Genomic DNA, 16,697 nt, shown 5'->3' with positions numbered 1-16,697 from the left:
CTAGATCACTTATAGGTTTCCACAGTTTTCTCATATTGTCTTTTTTTTTTTTTTTTGTCTACTGAAATTTCTCAGAAAGACACATCAAATTGAATGGAATAATGCTTATGTATTTTAATTGAATAATTGATAAGGATTGATCAATTATTCAGTTAAAATACATAAGGATTATTCAATTCAATTTGATGAAATTTTACTATTAATTCAATTGCGTAAATCTTAAAAAAAAAGGCTTTACGAATCTGATATTTTTGCAGTGTTTCAATCCAAAAACACATTGACTAACAATACAACTCATTGAGGAAATGTGTGTCCATCCCTCACAGCCTCGCTTTCATTCCCGTTAAAAATCAAAGATGGCGCTGCCATCATAAGTTGATTTAAAAATTACATTATCATTTTTATTTTTGCTTCTAGATAGAATATGCCCTTACTTATTTATTTGTGTACAGCCTTTAACTAAATGCACCAAGTATTGGATAAAAATGATAAAAACATTGGATAAAAACACTGAGATGGGCACACTATTGAAAATAAAGGTTCCTTATAGGCATCAACGGTTCCATGAAAAAGCTCAAACGGTTCTGTATAGTACAAAAAAGTAATCTGCACTGAATGGTTCTTTGGGGACCCGAAAATGGTTTTTCCATGTCATCGCTGTGAAAACCCCATTTCGGAAGCCTTATGTTATGAGTGATTGAACTGTTTTGGCATAAAAATTGTTCTTTAAAATTGAGTCAATAACTCTTGGCTTCTATATAAAACCCCACTGAACCTTTTTGTGTGGTAAAATAAAAGTTCTTTACTGGCATCAATGGTTCCATGAAGAACATTTAACCTTTTCAGAGCACAAATAGGAAAAATAATCGTTAGATTACCAAAATGTAAGAAAACTGGTTCTTTTAAGTGCTGTTCTATGGCATAACTGTGAAGAAAAAAAAAAAAAAAAAAAACCTTTTGGAACCTTTATTTGTAAGCGCATAGGCTATTAGGCTATATTAGAATGTACCTCCGTGACAAGAAGACACGAGATGATGTTCTGCGCTTGACATACAGTGCAATTTGAAGGAGGCTCCGGCACACGTCACCATTTTAATGATCGGTGATGAACAAGGTGGGAACTTGATGAAAATGAAGAGCCCTCCCCTTAGGGTCTGCTGGATTTTCCTGGGTGACCGTGACGAAACCAGCGAAATAAAAGAGCGCACCTGGACACGGTGCTTGGGTACGAGCGAAGACTTAACAGAGCCGCGCACAGATACTGAGCTGCTCTCCACAATACAACAATGATCGCCAACATCTCTATTTTCTGCGTGTCTTCACTTCTACTTTTAAACTTGGTCGGTGCCAAACCAGTTTCCAGTTTACAGGTGAGTTTTTCAGTCTTAGCTCACTACTCTGAAACGTTTATCATTAGACCCTGACTAATCATATACATTTTTACAGCAGAGTCTTAAGCAGTTGTTAGACGATGAAGAAGTCAACACGCCGTTTGTGGAGTCGGATGAGTCGACGTTGGAGCGGAAAGATGCGAGAGAGGAGAAGAGCGCACTGGACGAGCGCGCGGAGCAACTGTGGGAATCAGACGCGCGCAACTCCGCGCTGGCGGGAAAAGACAGAGCTTTCGAGCGTCTTCTGGGTGACTTACTGTCCACTTCCAAGCGCTCGTGGACTCGATTCAAGAAAGGCGGACTGAGGAGCTGCTTTGGGGTCAGACTCGAAAGAATCGGCTCTTTTAGCGGGCTCGGGTGTTAAGCAAAGGTATTTTAGGAGATGTTTGCTCATCTTGACGAGATTTAAACATTGGAAATTGTTCAAACGCGTATTAGAAATAAACTAAGTCATGTCTTACTACTTCATGTCATGTCACTTCTTGCAGGTTGGGACTTGAAATACTTGACACACCTGGGCAGGCATATCTTCTATTTAAAAAAAGAAGTGCTGACTGCAAGTTTACCGTAGATTTGTGTTCAAGTGATGCTGTGTGTGTGTTGATCATTATTTATTAAAGATTTAGACTTGTAAATAGTTTGTATTTGAAGATTCCATGACTGCTGATTTGTACTGTTGCATCTGTTTATTTATTTATTTATTTATTATTATTTGTGTCCTCTCTAAATACAGTCGAATAGATAATGTATATTGCTGCAAAATAAATATTTTGCATAACATGTGTGTCAGTGTGTCTGAAACTGAGTAAATTTGACAATGAACTTAGAATGCAAATTAGGCTACTGCGTATGTTCATGATACTTCGTTAAAAGAAAACGAAAAAAACTTAAAGAGCTTTTTTTTTTCTCTCCCAGAAAGAATTTCATTTTTTACTTTTGATTTTCATAACAAACCAGTGATTCAAAAGTGCAAATGTGACTAAAGGGTCCAGTTTCTACTTTAACATTTAAATGTAATCAGTCGATTTTTGACAAATAAAATATTTTTTTTTATTTAGATGTTGCATGACAAAAACATTTGGGTTACATGATAAACCTTTTTACAGTGTACGCTGGATCATAGTCCACTTTATTGTGATCACTTGGTTAATTTATTGACATAATCAATTAAATAAAAATATTTAGTGAGATCTTATCTATTGCCTTTATGCGTGACCGCAACGCGTCCAGATAGACAAACAAAATTCTAGCTATATACAGAAAAAGTAGAGTAGCTAATACATAATTTGCTACTGACTAAAATACGAAGCATTTATAAAAGGAAATCTTCTTTTGCAATTAAACGACTTTATCATTATTATTATTATTATTTTATTTTATGATCATATTTTAAGTGTTAAAGCATATATGTTTTACGTGACTGTTGAGAAAGTCCTCAATTGAAAACTTGATTGTGCCCATAGGTCCTGATCCACAGACCACATAACAAGCTGAAAACTGAAAACTGAAAACAGACTATTTGAGCACAAACTGTAATGTTTCCCTGAGAGAAACAACCTTTAAATACTCTGTAATTGCTAATAATTGGTTATTGGTAATTCCCACAACCAATGCAAGCTTCATTCATTCATTCATATTACGTAATAAACCTAACCATGTTTCTGTCAATCTGTTTTCCTTTATAAACCTCACATGAAATGAACCATTTGGGAGTGAAGGCTGAGAACTTTCAAACAGCACTGATATGAGATATACAGGGCTTGGACAATGAAACTGAAACTGGCTAATATAGTGTTGGAGGTTTCACACCTTTATATGTGCGGCCTGATGACCAATCTTCAAGTCGTCACCTTTATTTATACAATACAGATTGTTTCAAAGCAGCTTTACAGTGATAAAAAGGAAAACTTATGCATTTTGGCTGTTGTTCAGCTGAAGTCAGTTCAGTGTTGATTAAGGTCAGTTGAAAAGATCATCAATTTATTAAATTAACTGATTTAATAAAGCAGTAATAGTCCAGCTCAATTCAGTTCTCATACAACTACGTCAGATCAATAATATTGTTGAATATTAAGTTTCCCCAACTGAGCAAGCCAGAGGCGACAGTGGCGAGGAACCCAAACTCCATCAGGTGACAGAGTTCAGTTCTCCTCAGGCTCATGAACAAACATGGTGTCATTATGATTCATCACGCTGAGCTGAAGCTGACCATAGGGTCTGTGTGAAGGACCTGTCTGGTTCTTTTAGTCTCTGCTGTGGATCTGTGCCAACAAGGCCTTCACAGGGGATTGTCTAGTAGTCACAGTCTCTTCTGACATTCAGGGCTGTGCTGTGGTCGTGTCTAGGTGCGAGTCCACCATCTGATCTGGATACGGACCAGATCCCGCCGACTATGGTGACCTCAAGATAAGGATGAGACAGACAGACTAATATTAGCGTAGAAGCCATTCTTCTTACGACGTAACAAGTACATTATGAGAAGTGTTCCCGGTTCCGGCTGACCTAGTTTATGCAGCCTAACAATCATTTAACTGATTTGAATCATAGAAATTGATAATGTTCTATGTGTATGCCAGGTTAAAGAGATGTTTTTAGTCTAGATTTAAACTGACAGAGTGTGTCTGCTTATCTAGGCTAATTTAGCAGAGCAATAGCACAGCTGTACATGAAATATTGCAATCCACACAACATAATGCAAGACATTTCAGTTCAAAAGAGGACAAATGTTTGGTGCGTGTCTCGCTGGCTCATCTTTGACCAGGACAGCAAGTCTTTGTGGTGTATTGAGTGCCACGGTATTCAGGGTAATGTCGGAATACCTCCATGTAGGATGACCCACAACCACATCTGTTGACGCAAAAGGAAGCTGTCTGAAAGAGATGTTCTGGTCTAGCCCGGATTGTGTCCAAAAAACATAAAACCAAAGTGGCCCAACTCACCGCAGAATTAAATGCACACCTTGACTCTCCTATTTCCACCAAAACGGTTCGTCAGGAGCTCCACAGAGTCAATGTTCGCGGTCGGGCTGCTATAGACAAACTTTTGGTCACTCAGCCAAATGTTAGTTTCAATGGTGCCAGCAGTGCAAATTTTGGGCTGTGGACATTGTGGAACAGGAATTGTTCTCTGATGAGTCCAGAGTGAAGCACAGGGTTGATCAGTGATATTGGGCTGCAATATCATGGTATTCTGTGCTTGATGGACACATCACTAAGGACTACCAATCCTTTCTAGAGGATCATATGCACCTATTGTTCAAACGTTGTATGAAGTTGAACATCTCCCATGGCTTACACAGAACCAGATCTAAATATTTTTGAGCCACTTTGGGATATTTTGGAGGAAAACATTTCCTCCACCAGCTTCACATAGTGACCCAATGTTCTGGAAGAGGAATGGCTCAGAATCCCTCTAGTCACTGTGAAGGACTTGTATCAGTCATCCCCAACATGAATTGATGCTGATTTGGCCACAAAAGGCTGCACTCACCATACTAAAAAATTATTGTGGTCGAAAACCAGGTGTTTCAGTTTCATAGTCCAAACCCTGTATATGCCTATATAGTACATAAGCATACACCTATTAAATTCTTGACTAAATCATTACTATACGTTTGTACAAATCTCTGTTTATTTTAGTGTATTTTTTGTACAAAATCGGCTCTGTGGAATGCTTGATTCTGATTGGTCAATCGCGCCATCCGGTGGAATGTTATTCCTCGATAACAACCACTGAAAACAGATAACACAGGGTCATCCGGGTTACTGAAGTCAGCAGCTTGCTAGAAACGTTTTTTTTTTTTTCATGGAAGTTTTGCTTTTGGTGAGCTAATCAAATATTAAAACTCAGTCGAATCAATATTTTGTATAAAGTTATTTAATTATGCCATCCAGCATCGTTGACTCGCTCTCTCTTGTTTTTGGCTGCTGCCATTTTGTGACTATTTTTTGTACATTTTTTGTAGGGCTTATTATTGGAACTCAAGGTACACATATGTACCTTTTTGAGGGTCAAAAAGCATTAAAAGGTACATATACAGTATGTACCGTTTCTTTTAAAGGTTAAGGTACAATATTGTACCCTTGAGGGTACAGCCCCAGTGGCAAGCCATTGTACCCCTAAAGGTACAATTGTGTAGGCTACTTTATTTTCTGAGAGTGTATACTACCGTATCCCTTGTACATCTAGTTTGAACTTGCCATGCTAGCAACTGCTCTCTCCGTATAATAAAGCTTTGAGTTTTAAGCTCCGAGTCCGTATAATAAAGCTCAAAGCTTTGAGTTTAAAGACCTAATAAAATATTTAAACTCAGATAAATATTTTGTGTCAAAACTTCACTTATGTGGCAAGTAGCCGTGTAATAAGCGGGATAATGCACATCCAGCCGGTTATTATCTCAGAATAAACCCCCTTCAGGCTGATGCAAGACCCCTCCATTTATTCTGAGATAACAACCGCCTGGATGTACATTATCCCTTAGATAATACACATTACACCCGTAATAGCTGTTTTTTATAAACATTATTTAAATGCTTTTCTCCCCTACTCTGATATCCCCTACAAATGTCTTAATTAGATCTTTCTATTGGACAAGACAAGTATCCATTTAAAAAAGTTAATTAAAAGTTCTCATGATCTCACGAGAAAATGGGGGGGTGGGGGGGTGGGGGGGTTCAGTTCAACCACATGTGGTTTCATGTCATCTATACATTACACACCCCGTCGCCAAATCATAGAAAAATTCAGTTAAGACAGTTGTATTTATCTTAACAATACACAACAAATCAATATTGATGTAAAGTTTTTCTTTCTTCAAAGCAGAGACCAGGAGACAGTCGGGATCGCGTTCAACGGAAGTTATTCTTTATTGAGAACTCCTCCGTACGCGGCTGTAAAAAACTTCCAACATGATCTGATCTAACATAACTTTACATGTTATCTTATAGGCATTTTAGGAGGAGGGACTTTTTGAAGGTGGAGACAAATACAAACAAAGCATGTAAATGAGGTATACAGGTTAAGGTAACCTGCCCCAGACCCCAGCGTGTTTACCAGTATCAATTTAATCAGCATACCTATTCAAATGCTGATACTGGCCAGGAAACTCTGGTTCCACGGGCCATCCCAGAGCCATTTAAGACAAAGGGTGCTTCTTGGAGCTACTGGCTAGAGCCATTAAAGACTCATTTAAAACACAATAGAGAAAACAGGTCTGGTAGGAATAGGAGACTCTTGCTAGAGACTCAATAATCACTTTCTCAGTTTATATACTATCTAAATTAAAACCTCAAATGCTAAAATCAGTATTCTTCACCGTGATGTTATGTAAGGAAACATATCTGAAATAGATTCTTAAATTTGGATCCCTTCAATATACAGAAAATCAGATTTCTAAAATAAGGTATAGGCCACGAATCTGTGAGTAGCCTACAGTTTGCAAAACTGAACAGGTGATTTTGTGTAATATTCAGTTACTGTAAGAAACTGTTCCAGCGGGTGGAGATTACTGGTACTGAATATTACACATCACCTGAGTATCGCCTACTCCATTAACTGGAACAGATTTTCACTGGAACTGAATATTACATCCAAATATTGTTATGTAATCAATCAGCATATTGTTGTGTAACTTCACCTATTGGAACAGTATTTCACAATTTTTCTCAGGAACTGAATATTACAAACAACTATTGCGAAAGAAAGATTTACAAAACAACGATTGCGAAAGCGTGCACGGATTATGAATTTGTTCACTGTTACCTTGTATTTAGTTTTTTTGTTTGTTTGTATAGTTATATTTTGTTAATACATTTTGCATTCTATTTTGGCTTTCTCGTGTGTCCCTATTTTTGTTATGTCCCTTTTGAGCCACAGGGCGGAACGGGTACGGATTGAAAAACCAACTGTACGGTTTACAAATCTGCACTCAAAAAAATGATTTTAGCTCTTTGTTCAATTTCATTAATTAAAATGAGCATATACAACACAACCCTTCATAGAAATGATTCCAGCTTAATTTCATTAAATGTAATCAATGTAATTTTTAAAAAATTTGGTTTACCAAATTTTTTTTAATTGAGTCAACATGAATATTTTTCGTTCGTCTTAACCGGATGTCACTCAAAAAAAGAATTTTGGCCTCTTGTTAAAATAATTAATTACAATAAGCAAAAGTAACACGATTGTTTAATATTGTCACAACTTAATTTAATTGTGTTCAATCAACCTAATTCATTTGAGTGAAAACTACATGAATCATTGTTGTTGACATCTAACTGGGCAGTGGATCTGTAGTTCCCAGCATGCTTTGCAAGGGACTGCATTAAGAGGGTCAATTTAGGGAAAAAGTGTTATTTTATGTGTTTTTCAGTAAATGGAAAGATGTTGTTAGTTAATGTTAGTGTTTAATGTTCAGTTATGTTATAAACTTAGAGGACTTTCTGTAATGTTTTTGAATTTTGTGGTTACCATTATGCAGAAGAGTGGCGACTGTGTTTAGGCTGTGGGCTCAGTATTATGCTATATGTGCATTAAACCTCATGTTCAGGCTGTGGGCACTCAGTATACACTGTGTAAACCTCACTCACAGACCTGCACAAGTAATAATTCAATTTAATAATTCAGTAGTGTCTATCATTAGAAGTGACCATAGAGTCTAATTAACTAAAATTATAATGTTGGTTAATTAAGGCAGGACAAAAACTAAATGTAGTTAACCTGACATAACTTTATCTAGCAGGAATGACTAAATTAATTTAAATTCATACAACAAGATTACAACAAATTATATCAAACTATTTAGATTTTGTTGGAAAAATGTAATTCAATTTCGTGGAAAACCTTTCCTTAATTTAATTAAGTTCGTTCAACAGATTATTTTTTTGAGTGTGAGCACAGCTGAGACGTTTTCTCTGGTAGCCTACTTTTGGCGTATGAATGAGTGATGCGCTTTCCACTTTTAAAGTTTTAAAAAATAAGTAAGATATGGCTTGAATGGTTTAAAAGCATAGCAAGAATAAAAGCGCATAGTGTAACGCCATGCAGTCAAAGGATGACAGAAAAAAACGGATGCTGCGTTAATTGCGTTAAAGCCACACCGTGTAACTTTTCAACCTTCATAATATATTTCCAAGACCCTTGTGATGGTACATCGACTTACAATAGGTTGAATGACACGTCTGCCATAGCCTGACGGGGTCTGTATCGCTTTTACTGGCACTATGTAACTTCGGGGTTCGGGTAGTAACCAGAGCACAAAAAGAACTACAAAATTCGACTGCTTTATGGCATACGTCACTTCCCCCACCACTTCCTCAAATTCAGACTTGAGCGTTTATATACTGTCTATGGACGTGAGATGCCAACCAGCGTATGTTTTCGGCTTTCGTGCGTATGTTTTTGTCATGGGGGGCTGTTGTGTTTAGACCTGGCCACTTCATGCGTTTTCTCAGATCGGATAGCTATCCGATTGTGAAAAAACCAGGTGTAAATGCCCTCCGAAACGCATTCAAGACGGATTTGAATCCGATCGCTCAAACCACTTCAGGAGGAGGTCTGAGACGCATTCCAGACGAAACTGAACAAGTGTAAATGCATCTGGTTGTTGAAACCACATATGTAAATTGTACTCCTCCCAAAAATGCTAAAAAATAAATAATAAAAAAAACGTGTGAGAGCGTGTTATAGGATATATAGATTTACGACAGTGCAAGTATTCCACAGCGACTCTAGCTGTTTGACAAAAACACAATTCCTCCACAGTGTCCCTTCAAAAATTCACTTACCACTAGTAAAGTGAGTCTTAAGCTGAGTCTTTTCCCATTTCTACCAGTAACGCTTATTCAACTTCCCGCGTCTACTACCTGCGCAGATATCGACGGCACAACTGGGTTGTAGGTTGCCAGGTTGAGCTCACAAATGGGTTGAAATTTGTATGATGTGTTGATTGCGCGAGTACGATGGGTTTCATTCAAGATCTGGCAACTGAACAACCTTGGAACGGGTTGATTATTCATATAACGACCATTTGGGCCATACAAATTACGGGAGTTTCACGGGAGAAATAACAAAACGGGAGGGGGGCGGGAGATGGGTGTGAAATACAGGAGACTCCCGGGGAAAACGGGAGTGTTGACGTGCTACACACAGCCTACGACGTAGCTACGCCGTGAGTTCGAACCAGAAGTATAAATTGGGCTTCAGTGGACCGCGAGCATATCACGAAACTTTGATTGAGATCGTATACGAATTGAGTTGTTGGTTAATGTTCACAATTTATTAGTTGCACTTGCAATTTCACTTAATATATTTTCAGCCTAAACTGCTCTCTTTAGCATAGGCCTACAGTGTTTGTTACTGACAGACTAATTAGCCTATTAAGTTAGATAAAGTGTTATCATAAAACCTAGTAGCCTACTGTAATGTGCAATGCAAGACACTTGATGTGAATGATTTCAGGGAAGAGAGTACAATGTAATCATTTAGGAGTTTCCGTCACTGGACTCATCTATTAGCTTTAAAGGAGTCATTTCCGACAGCAGCCTTTATCAGACTGAGGTGTTGGAATGCAGCAGCCATTCTTCACATTACTGGCATGTCAAACTTTTAGGTATAAAAGAGCTTGAGGCTCAACTGAGAGTATACAGACAACGACACCGCAAGAAGAAGAAGACGAACAGCAAAAAAAGTCAGGAAACATGAAATCGCTTGACATTCCTCTAGTCTGCCTTATCTTACTCTTCAGCGTTCAGCTCACGGGTGCATTCCCGCTACAAAACTCAGCCTTAGCCACAGAGGACATGGATGTATTAAAGGTAAGAACAAAATCAGGAATAAGAGAGAGAGACTTGCTTAATAATGCTCGCACTAACAGTGACTAATGAGCCACGCTTTCAGCTTCTTCTACAGAGACTGGAAGAGTCCATTCCTGCGTCTTCTCAAGACCAAATACTGGCCAAAGTGGAAGAAGAAGCGGCACGAGAAGAAACCATCGTTAAACCTTATCCCAAGACTGACATGAGAGACTATCTGTCTGCTCTGGACTTGAGGACCGTCCGACAGGACTCCAAGAGATCCTCTGGGTGTTTCGGGAGCAGATTAGACAGAATCGGTTCCATGTCGTCCCTGGGATGTAACACTGCCCGGCGGTCAGGTAACGACTTCATTTCTATATGGCACAGCTACAGTTAATAGGAACATAGAATACATTGAATAAAAATGAATGAACAGTTTTTGGACAAATACGTGCATTTTCTCGACCCCTTAAAATACAGACTTGGTATAATGGTATGATGGTTCTCTAACTTACACTTTTCTCTATTTTTCTCTATTTCCAGGTCCTAAGAAGAAGTGAAGTCTTAATGATCAGCAGCTTCTACACTGCAAACATTGAAACAGTTGTTACGTACTTCATCTGACCTTACAGTGACTTTTTTTGTTGGTGTAACCTAGTGCATTCAGGTTGATTCAGTCATAATCAATAATAATGTTGACTTGAACAAAAAAACTTAAATTTAGATGTTACCATTTGAAGCACGTTTTAGGTTACCTGACAAAATATTTTTATACTGTTATTATTTGTAACAGACTCCAAAAATGTTCTTAACTATGCATATTTATTTATTAAATTATTTAAAAAGTGGAGTTATATATTTATATGCATCTTTAATTTAATTGTCAGTCAAATCAGTTGTATACATCCCCTCTTTAATATACAATAAATGTTTACACATGCCTTGGTTTTGGACATCTTTCATTCTTATTCAATTTTATTTTTTTCTTTAAGAACCCATGCATATAATTGTAGAAAGAGTTTTCACATAATCAAGATTTAAATCATAATGTGATGAGGTTATATTGAACTCTGGTCTGCTTTCTTTAATAGGCTAAGTGTAATAATCATTTTTATTTATAAAGCACTTTTCCTAAGCTCAAGGTCACTTGAGATATAGTTATTTACAAGCGCTATAGTTTAAGGGGAGTGATAATGTTCTTGCACTATTTGCCTGAAACAACAATAATACAGTGATCAAACTGTCCATAGAGTCCACCCTCAGGCCATCATTATCAACGCAACCGGTTTCAGCACCACGGAGAGCGGCATCACCTCACATTACTCAAGGTCATAATCCTGACTACTATAAATTAGACCTATGTTGTAACAAGGTTTGGCGGTGAAATTTAGAACAAAGTGTCTTGCAGTTGAAGTTGTTAAAGACCCCCTGTGGTGAAAATCAAGATTTCAATGTTGTTTATATGTCTATATTTGGTGTTTTTAACATGCTTTAAGACAAACCATGTCCAAAGTTATGTCAACACCATTGCTGAGTATTTTCACCGTAAAACTGTAGTGGGGGGTGGGGGGGGGGGTGGTGGTGGTGGATACTTCGTTTTAGAAGGCAGACTGAGATGGCGAACGGGAACATGGGTTGTGTAACATTAGCAACACATTATTAGCTGTTTAATAACGTAGTCATGCAAATGGCTAATCATATTAATTATCGCCAAAATGTGTTTGATGTTAGAACTAGAACTAGAGAGCTATACATAAAACAGATTACCATTCTGATGCATCCACTTGTAGATGAGCCTGAATAATTCACTCACTCTTCCACTTGCCATTGTGCAGCGTTTACTACAGTAAAGTTGACCAAGTGGATTAGGTATTCTGAGCTTGAGTGATTGAGTGGAGGCTGGACTAATTTGCATATACATGGCTCCACGTATAGTCAAGTCACCTTTATTTATATAGCGCTTTTTACAATACAAATTGTTTCAAAGCAGCTTTACAGAGATAACAGGAAAATCATGCAACAAAGTTTGTTTCCAGAAGGAAATAGCATCACAGTCCAGCTTAAGTAAGTTCAGTGATGGTTCATTTTTGTTGTAAAAAAGTTACTAATTTAGTAACATTTATATATATATATAGCCGCTCTGTCATATTTCATCTCAGTTCAGTTCTCATATAATAGAGTCCGTGCAGGCAGATCAAAAATATTGTGGAATATTAAATTAAATGTCCCCAACTAAGCAAGCCAAAGGTGACAAAGGCGAAATGAAGCAAGGGTGTGGAGTTATATTCAAGCTATTTTAAGGCATTAAGAATTTTTATTCACATGAAAAAAAAAAAAAAAAACGTTTAAATAACTAAATATGGAAAAACTGAATTATTTAACCATAAAGTTGTCGTCCAAACCAAAATTTCCAAGTCGGGAGAAGTTGTCACATGTATAAATCATTAATTAAAATTTCTGTTGGCCAAAACAGGTTGATATTTTCTTGTTCATCGCATGTTTTCTTTTTTTCCTGAACTATTTAGTTTCAAAATTGTTTTATTGTTTAATACATTTGAAATACAGACATTTTAAATACTTTAGATATTATGAATGTGTTCTATATTATATTATATTATATTATATTATATTATATTATATTATATTATATTATATTATATTATATTATATTATATTATATTATATTATATTATATTATATTATATTATATTATATTATATTATATTATATTATATTATATTACAAATTTCAGGGTATTGCCTGTCACAGTAAACCATTTTTTGTTGTCAAGCCCTCAAAGTACATTGACCTCATCCAAACTTTCCCTTTAGTAAAATATTTGACAAGTAGCCTCCGTCTACCTAATCAGCCACTCCAGTATAATCTCATAACCATTATATTAATTCTGCAACAAATTATTTTAGGTTTAGTTATTAGACAGCGAATAAATAAACCAGTCTTACACTGCAGCTTTGCAAATTTCCTGTTTGGCACTGAAACTATCACTCTAGTTTTTACATTGCCTTCTGGATTAAAATGTGTCTATTAACCAGTTTAGAGAAATGCATCTAGTTTAGTTTAGCTTTCACAACAGGGGTAAAAGTAGAGGTGTATTTTTATTTACCGTTTTTCCATAAAGTCCTCTTCTCAGTCAACATCATTGGGCTATATATAGACCATCATCTGCTTTAACCCCCTATGGTATACTTTTGTATCAGTTCTGAGGTGATGCAGGAACCATGTGAGACACTCGTGTAGCGGATGCATTCCCGATGATGCCTGAGGTCACTGTTTGTGTCCGAGTTACCAGACCCAACACAGATCAGGAGTTCTCCAGCAAGGCACCTCACACTGCACCAAACAGCCACTTAAAAGGAAATCTAGTCCAGGAACGTTATCAGAGATGAGGTGTTGGAATGCACTTCACACAGTTTACAAGGGATGAGCTCCTGACAGTCAACTGTCCCTTTATAAGAGTGAAGCAGGCAGACGGCCAGTTCAGAGGGCAAGAAACAGCATCCAGAGGAACCCAGAGATGATCAGAGAACTCATTCTTACGGGACTATTGGTCCTGCTTTGGCACCAGATGGATGTACAAGCGCATACATTGAGCAGACACAGTTCTGCCAGCAACATGGCCAAGCTGAAGGTAATTCTGCTTTGAATCCCTTTTCTTAAAAAACAAAGAGAACTTGCTGTGAAAGCAGATCGTTTGGATCTGTTTACTCAACGAGGCCTTGAATTAAATGAGATTTATTGTGCGCTAAACAGGCAAGAAACTACATTCTTAAAAATAAAGGTTCTTTATTGGTATCTTTGGTTCTGTGAAGAAAATTCACAGAACCTTTCCATTATTAAAATGTTCTAAGAAAAAAAAAAAAAAACGGTAACACTTTATTTTGATGGTCCCTTTGGAACATTCTGTTGACTAGAAGTAACTTTGCATGTCAACTAACTCTCATTAGAGTATTAGTAGACTGTCTGCTTAATATCTGCTAACTCTTTATTGTGTTGGTCCTCCAACAGACATTCTACTGACTATAAGTAACTTTGCAACTATGTCAACTTATTCTAACCCTACCAGTCTACTAATACTCTACTAACACTCAAATAAGAGTTAGTAGACATGTAGGTGCAAAGTTACTTAGACAACGTGAAACCAAAAAGACAGTTATTTATGAACAGGGTTAAGCTTAATTTCGATGGTCCACTTTAGACATACATGTCAACTAACTCTCATTAGAGTATGACCGTTATGTTAGAGTTAGTGGTTAGAATTCGAGTGAGTAGAACAAGTTGACATGTAGTTACTGATAGTCAGTAGAATGTCTGTTGGGGAGCATCACAATAAAGAGTTAGCAGATATTAAGCTGACAGTCTACTAATACTCTACTGAGAGTTAGTTATAGTTAGTAGAATGTCTAAAGTGGACCATCAAAATAAAGTGTTTTTGAGGAACCTATAATGGTTAAATGGGATCACTGCAAAAAAAAAAAAAACCTTGGAATCTTTATTTTTTTAAGAGTGTATATTATCAGCTTGAGCATGCAAATACTATTAAAGGGCACTAAATTATTATGCAGTTATACAGATTTCAAGAGAAGAAAATATTTCAATGGAAAGTCTATTATATTCAATTCAGTTGACTCTGTGCTGCTCTACCAGAGCTTATTGCAGCAGTTCGAGGAGGCCCTGGCCACAGAAGACAGAGCCTTAGATTATGAAGACAGCAACACCATGCTGGAGCAGAGCCCCGCTTCCACGTCCTGGGACAGAGACAGAGAGGACGAAGCAGCACCAGCGGAGGACACCAACCTCCCAGATGGATTCGAGACGCAGAGAAATCGCCTTATAGATCTTCTCATGTCCACCCGGAGCAAAAGCCTGTCTGGCTGTTTTGGGGGAAGGCTGGATCGCATAGGGTCCTCCAGCACCCTCGGGTGCAACTCTAAAAAAGGTTAGCTACAACCACTGAATACAGTGACATTAAAATGACAATATATTTTTATGGTATATAAATTATTTTACATGTGGATAGTTGTCCATTAACTTTTTTTTTTCATTTAAAATAAGGATTTCAGATTAAAAGTTACATTTAAAAGGGGGAAAGTATATTTAAATCTAACTGTCACCATTTCCCCCCGTTTTCAATTACCTTTGCTTTCAATAAGTATTTGTAATGGTTCTGTGGTGTGACAAATAATACAAGAAAAAAGTGCAATTATTTCATGTGCACTGGAAGGAAAATATCTGTAGACATTTTTTGCTAGGGCATTTTCCATTCATTTTCCAGACATTTCCTTTAAGCATGTAAAACACCTGTGAAAAATTAAAACGGGAAATGACTTGCCAAATGTATCTGACCTTTTCTGCATTGCCCCAATGTTTCTGAGCTCATAAAAACTGCATGAGTGGTAATTATGGTTGACATGGAAATTGAATTTGTAGGAGTAGAAAAATGAAAGCAAAATGTAAAACTGAAACTGTGTGAGATATTTAAACATGAAAACTAATGTAAAATGTGGAAATGAAACCAACAAGACTTTGTTACAAAAACCCTTCCATGTATTGACATCTGCTTTGTATTATCTGATGGTTGATATATTTATTACGTACAAGTAGTTGAGTGCTAATCTGAGTGTTGAAATACATACAGTATATGATATAATTATGTGCATTATTAATGCTTTACTCATTCTGCATTCATTTATGAGATTTGAATATCCCTGTTTGCTTTATCCAAGTAGCACTTCTGTTATTCTTTTTGTGTGTCACACATTTCTACAGCTGAAACTGTACTTCGGAATAAAATGTAAAACACATGTCGTTTTTGTCGTTGTTTATATCCCACGTTGCAAGACTTTTGAGGTGTAGTATTGAATGCTAATAAAATCCTGAGTTTAAAAACTTCTTTGAATTTGAATTGAATTTATTTCGAGAAATATATAATTACACATAACAAAGGCAATAAAGAAGCATTCTGATTAATCTATACAACAATATAAATTCATCATACTTTAACAAATAATTCCATCTATTGCTCGAAACGGAGTGGGTAGAAGTCAAACTTATTTAAACCCACCCCGGTATTTAACAGTGAAGCACAAAAACTCAAAGGCTAAACAGAGAAACTCACTCAGCACCTTTCCCTCGTTCAAAGGCATCTATGTTGTGACTCATTTAACACCCACACCATCTCTTCTAATGTCCATTATCAGACTCATTACAGGACACACTATAATGAGTGGAACAGCTGCAGGTGGTTATTACTCCTGAGCTTATCAACACCTGCCCTAAGCCTTAAAAACTACAGCCATGTCAGCTTTAATCCTATTACACAAGCTCGACGGGGTCTCTCCTGATTGCATGAATAATGCCTCCATTTCAGCAGTGGACGGCTCTCGTTAGAAACTTCAGATCTCCTCAGTGAGTGCGTCACATAGGCCTACTAACAGACTGTCCGAGCCTGATTTCTCTGGTCTAGTGTGAATACGGTTAGAAAGCACTGACAAGA

At 37.0% G+C, this 16,697-nt stretch overlaps 3 protein-coding genes across 5 annotated transcripts; all 3 read left to right on the top strand.

Moving 5' to 3' along the window:
* Positions 1-995: 995 nt before the first annotated feature.
* nppal (natriuretic peptide A-like) lies at positions 996-2,578 on the top strand (the record flags this gene model as incomplete). 3 transcript variants are annotated; one of them, XM_081348518.1, is made up of 3 exons in its annotated part: positions 996-1,370; positions 1,447-1,761; positions 1,880-2,578. In XM_081348518.1, the coding sequence occupies 2 exons, from the start codon at positions 1,287-1,289 to the stop codon at positions 1,753-1,755; spliced, it is 393 nt and encodes a 130-aa protein (XP_081204644.1). The 3 variants fall into 3 exon arrangements, with proteins under 3 accessions (XP_081204644.1, XP_081204643.1, XP_081204645.1); XM_081348517.1 differs by having other exon boundaries at positions 1,024-1,370; positions 1,447-2,259; XM_081348519.1 differs by lacking the exon at positions 1,880-2,578 and having other exon boundaries at positions 1,287-1,370; positions 1,450-1,755.
* Positions 2,579-9,827: 7,249 nt separating this feature from the next.
* nppb (natriuretic peptide B) lies at positions 9,828-11,321 on the top strand. The gene is made up of 3 exons (XM_081350138.1): positions 9,828-10,204; positions 10,287-10,542; positions 10,727-11,321. Exons 1-3 carry the CDS (start codon positions 10,088-10,090, stop codon positions 10,741-10,743), a joined length of 390 nt encoding a protein of 129 aa, XP_081206264.1. The 5' UTR covers positions 9,828-10,087; the 3' UTR covers positions 10,744-11,321.
* A 2,110-nt stretch (positions 11,322-13,431) lies between these two features.
* Positions 13,432-16,098, top strand: nppa (natriuretic peptide A). The gene is made up of 2 exons (XM_081349912.1): positions 13,432-13,832; positions 14,849-16,098. Exons 1-2 carry the CDS (start codon positions 13,719-13,721, stop codon positions 15,143-15,145), a joined length of 411 nt encoding a protein of 136 aa, XP_081206038.1. The 5' UTR covers positions 13,432-13,718; the 3' UTR covers positions 15,146-16,098.
* Positions 16,099-16,697: the final 599 nt, after the last annotated feature.

Source organism: Scardinius erythrophthalmus (assembly GCF_964197995.2).
Source record: "Scardinius erythrophthalmus genome assembly, chromosome: 20".
NCBI classification, from domain to species: Eukaryota; Metazoa; Chordata; class Actinopteri; order Cypriniformes; family Leuciscidae; genus Scardinius; species Scardinius erythrophthalmus.
Note: the sequence above shows the minus strand (reverse complement) of the source record. Positions and strands in the feature narration are given on the sequence as shown.

Bases quoted from the DNA above. Each gene is read 5' to 3' on its own strand.
- nppb (XM_081350138.1), top strand. From the start codon at position 10,088: ATGAAATCGCTTGACATTCCTCTAGTCTGCCTTATCTTACTCTTCAGC. The intron at 10,205-10,286 runs GTAAGAACAAAA...CCACGCTTTCAG, and splicing joins AGGACATGGATGTATTAAAG to CTTCTTCTACAGAGACTGGA.
- nppa (XM_081349912.1), top strand. From the start codon at position 13,719: ATGATCAGAGAACTCATTCTTACGGGACTATTGGTCCTGCTTTGGCAC. The intron at 13,833-14,848 runs GTAATTCTGCTT...CTGCTCTACCAG, and splicing joins GCAACATGGCCAAGCTGAAG to AGCTTATTGCAGCAGTTCGA.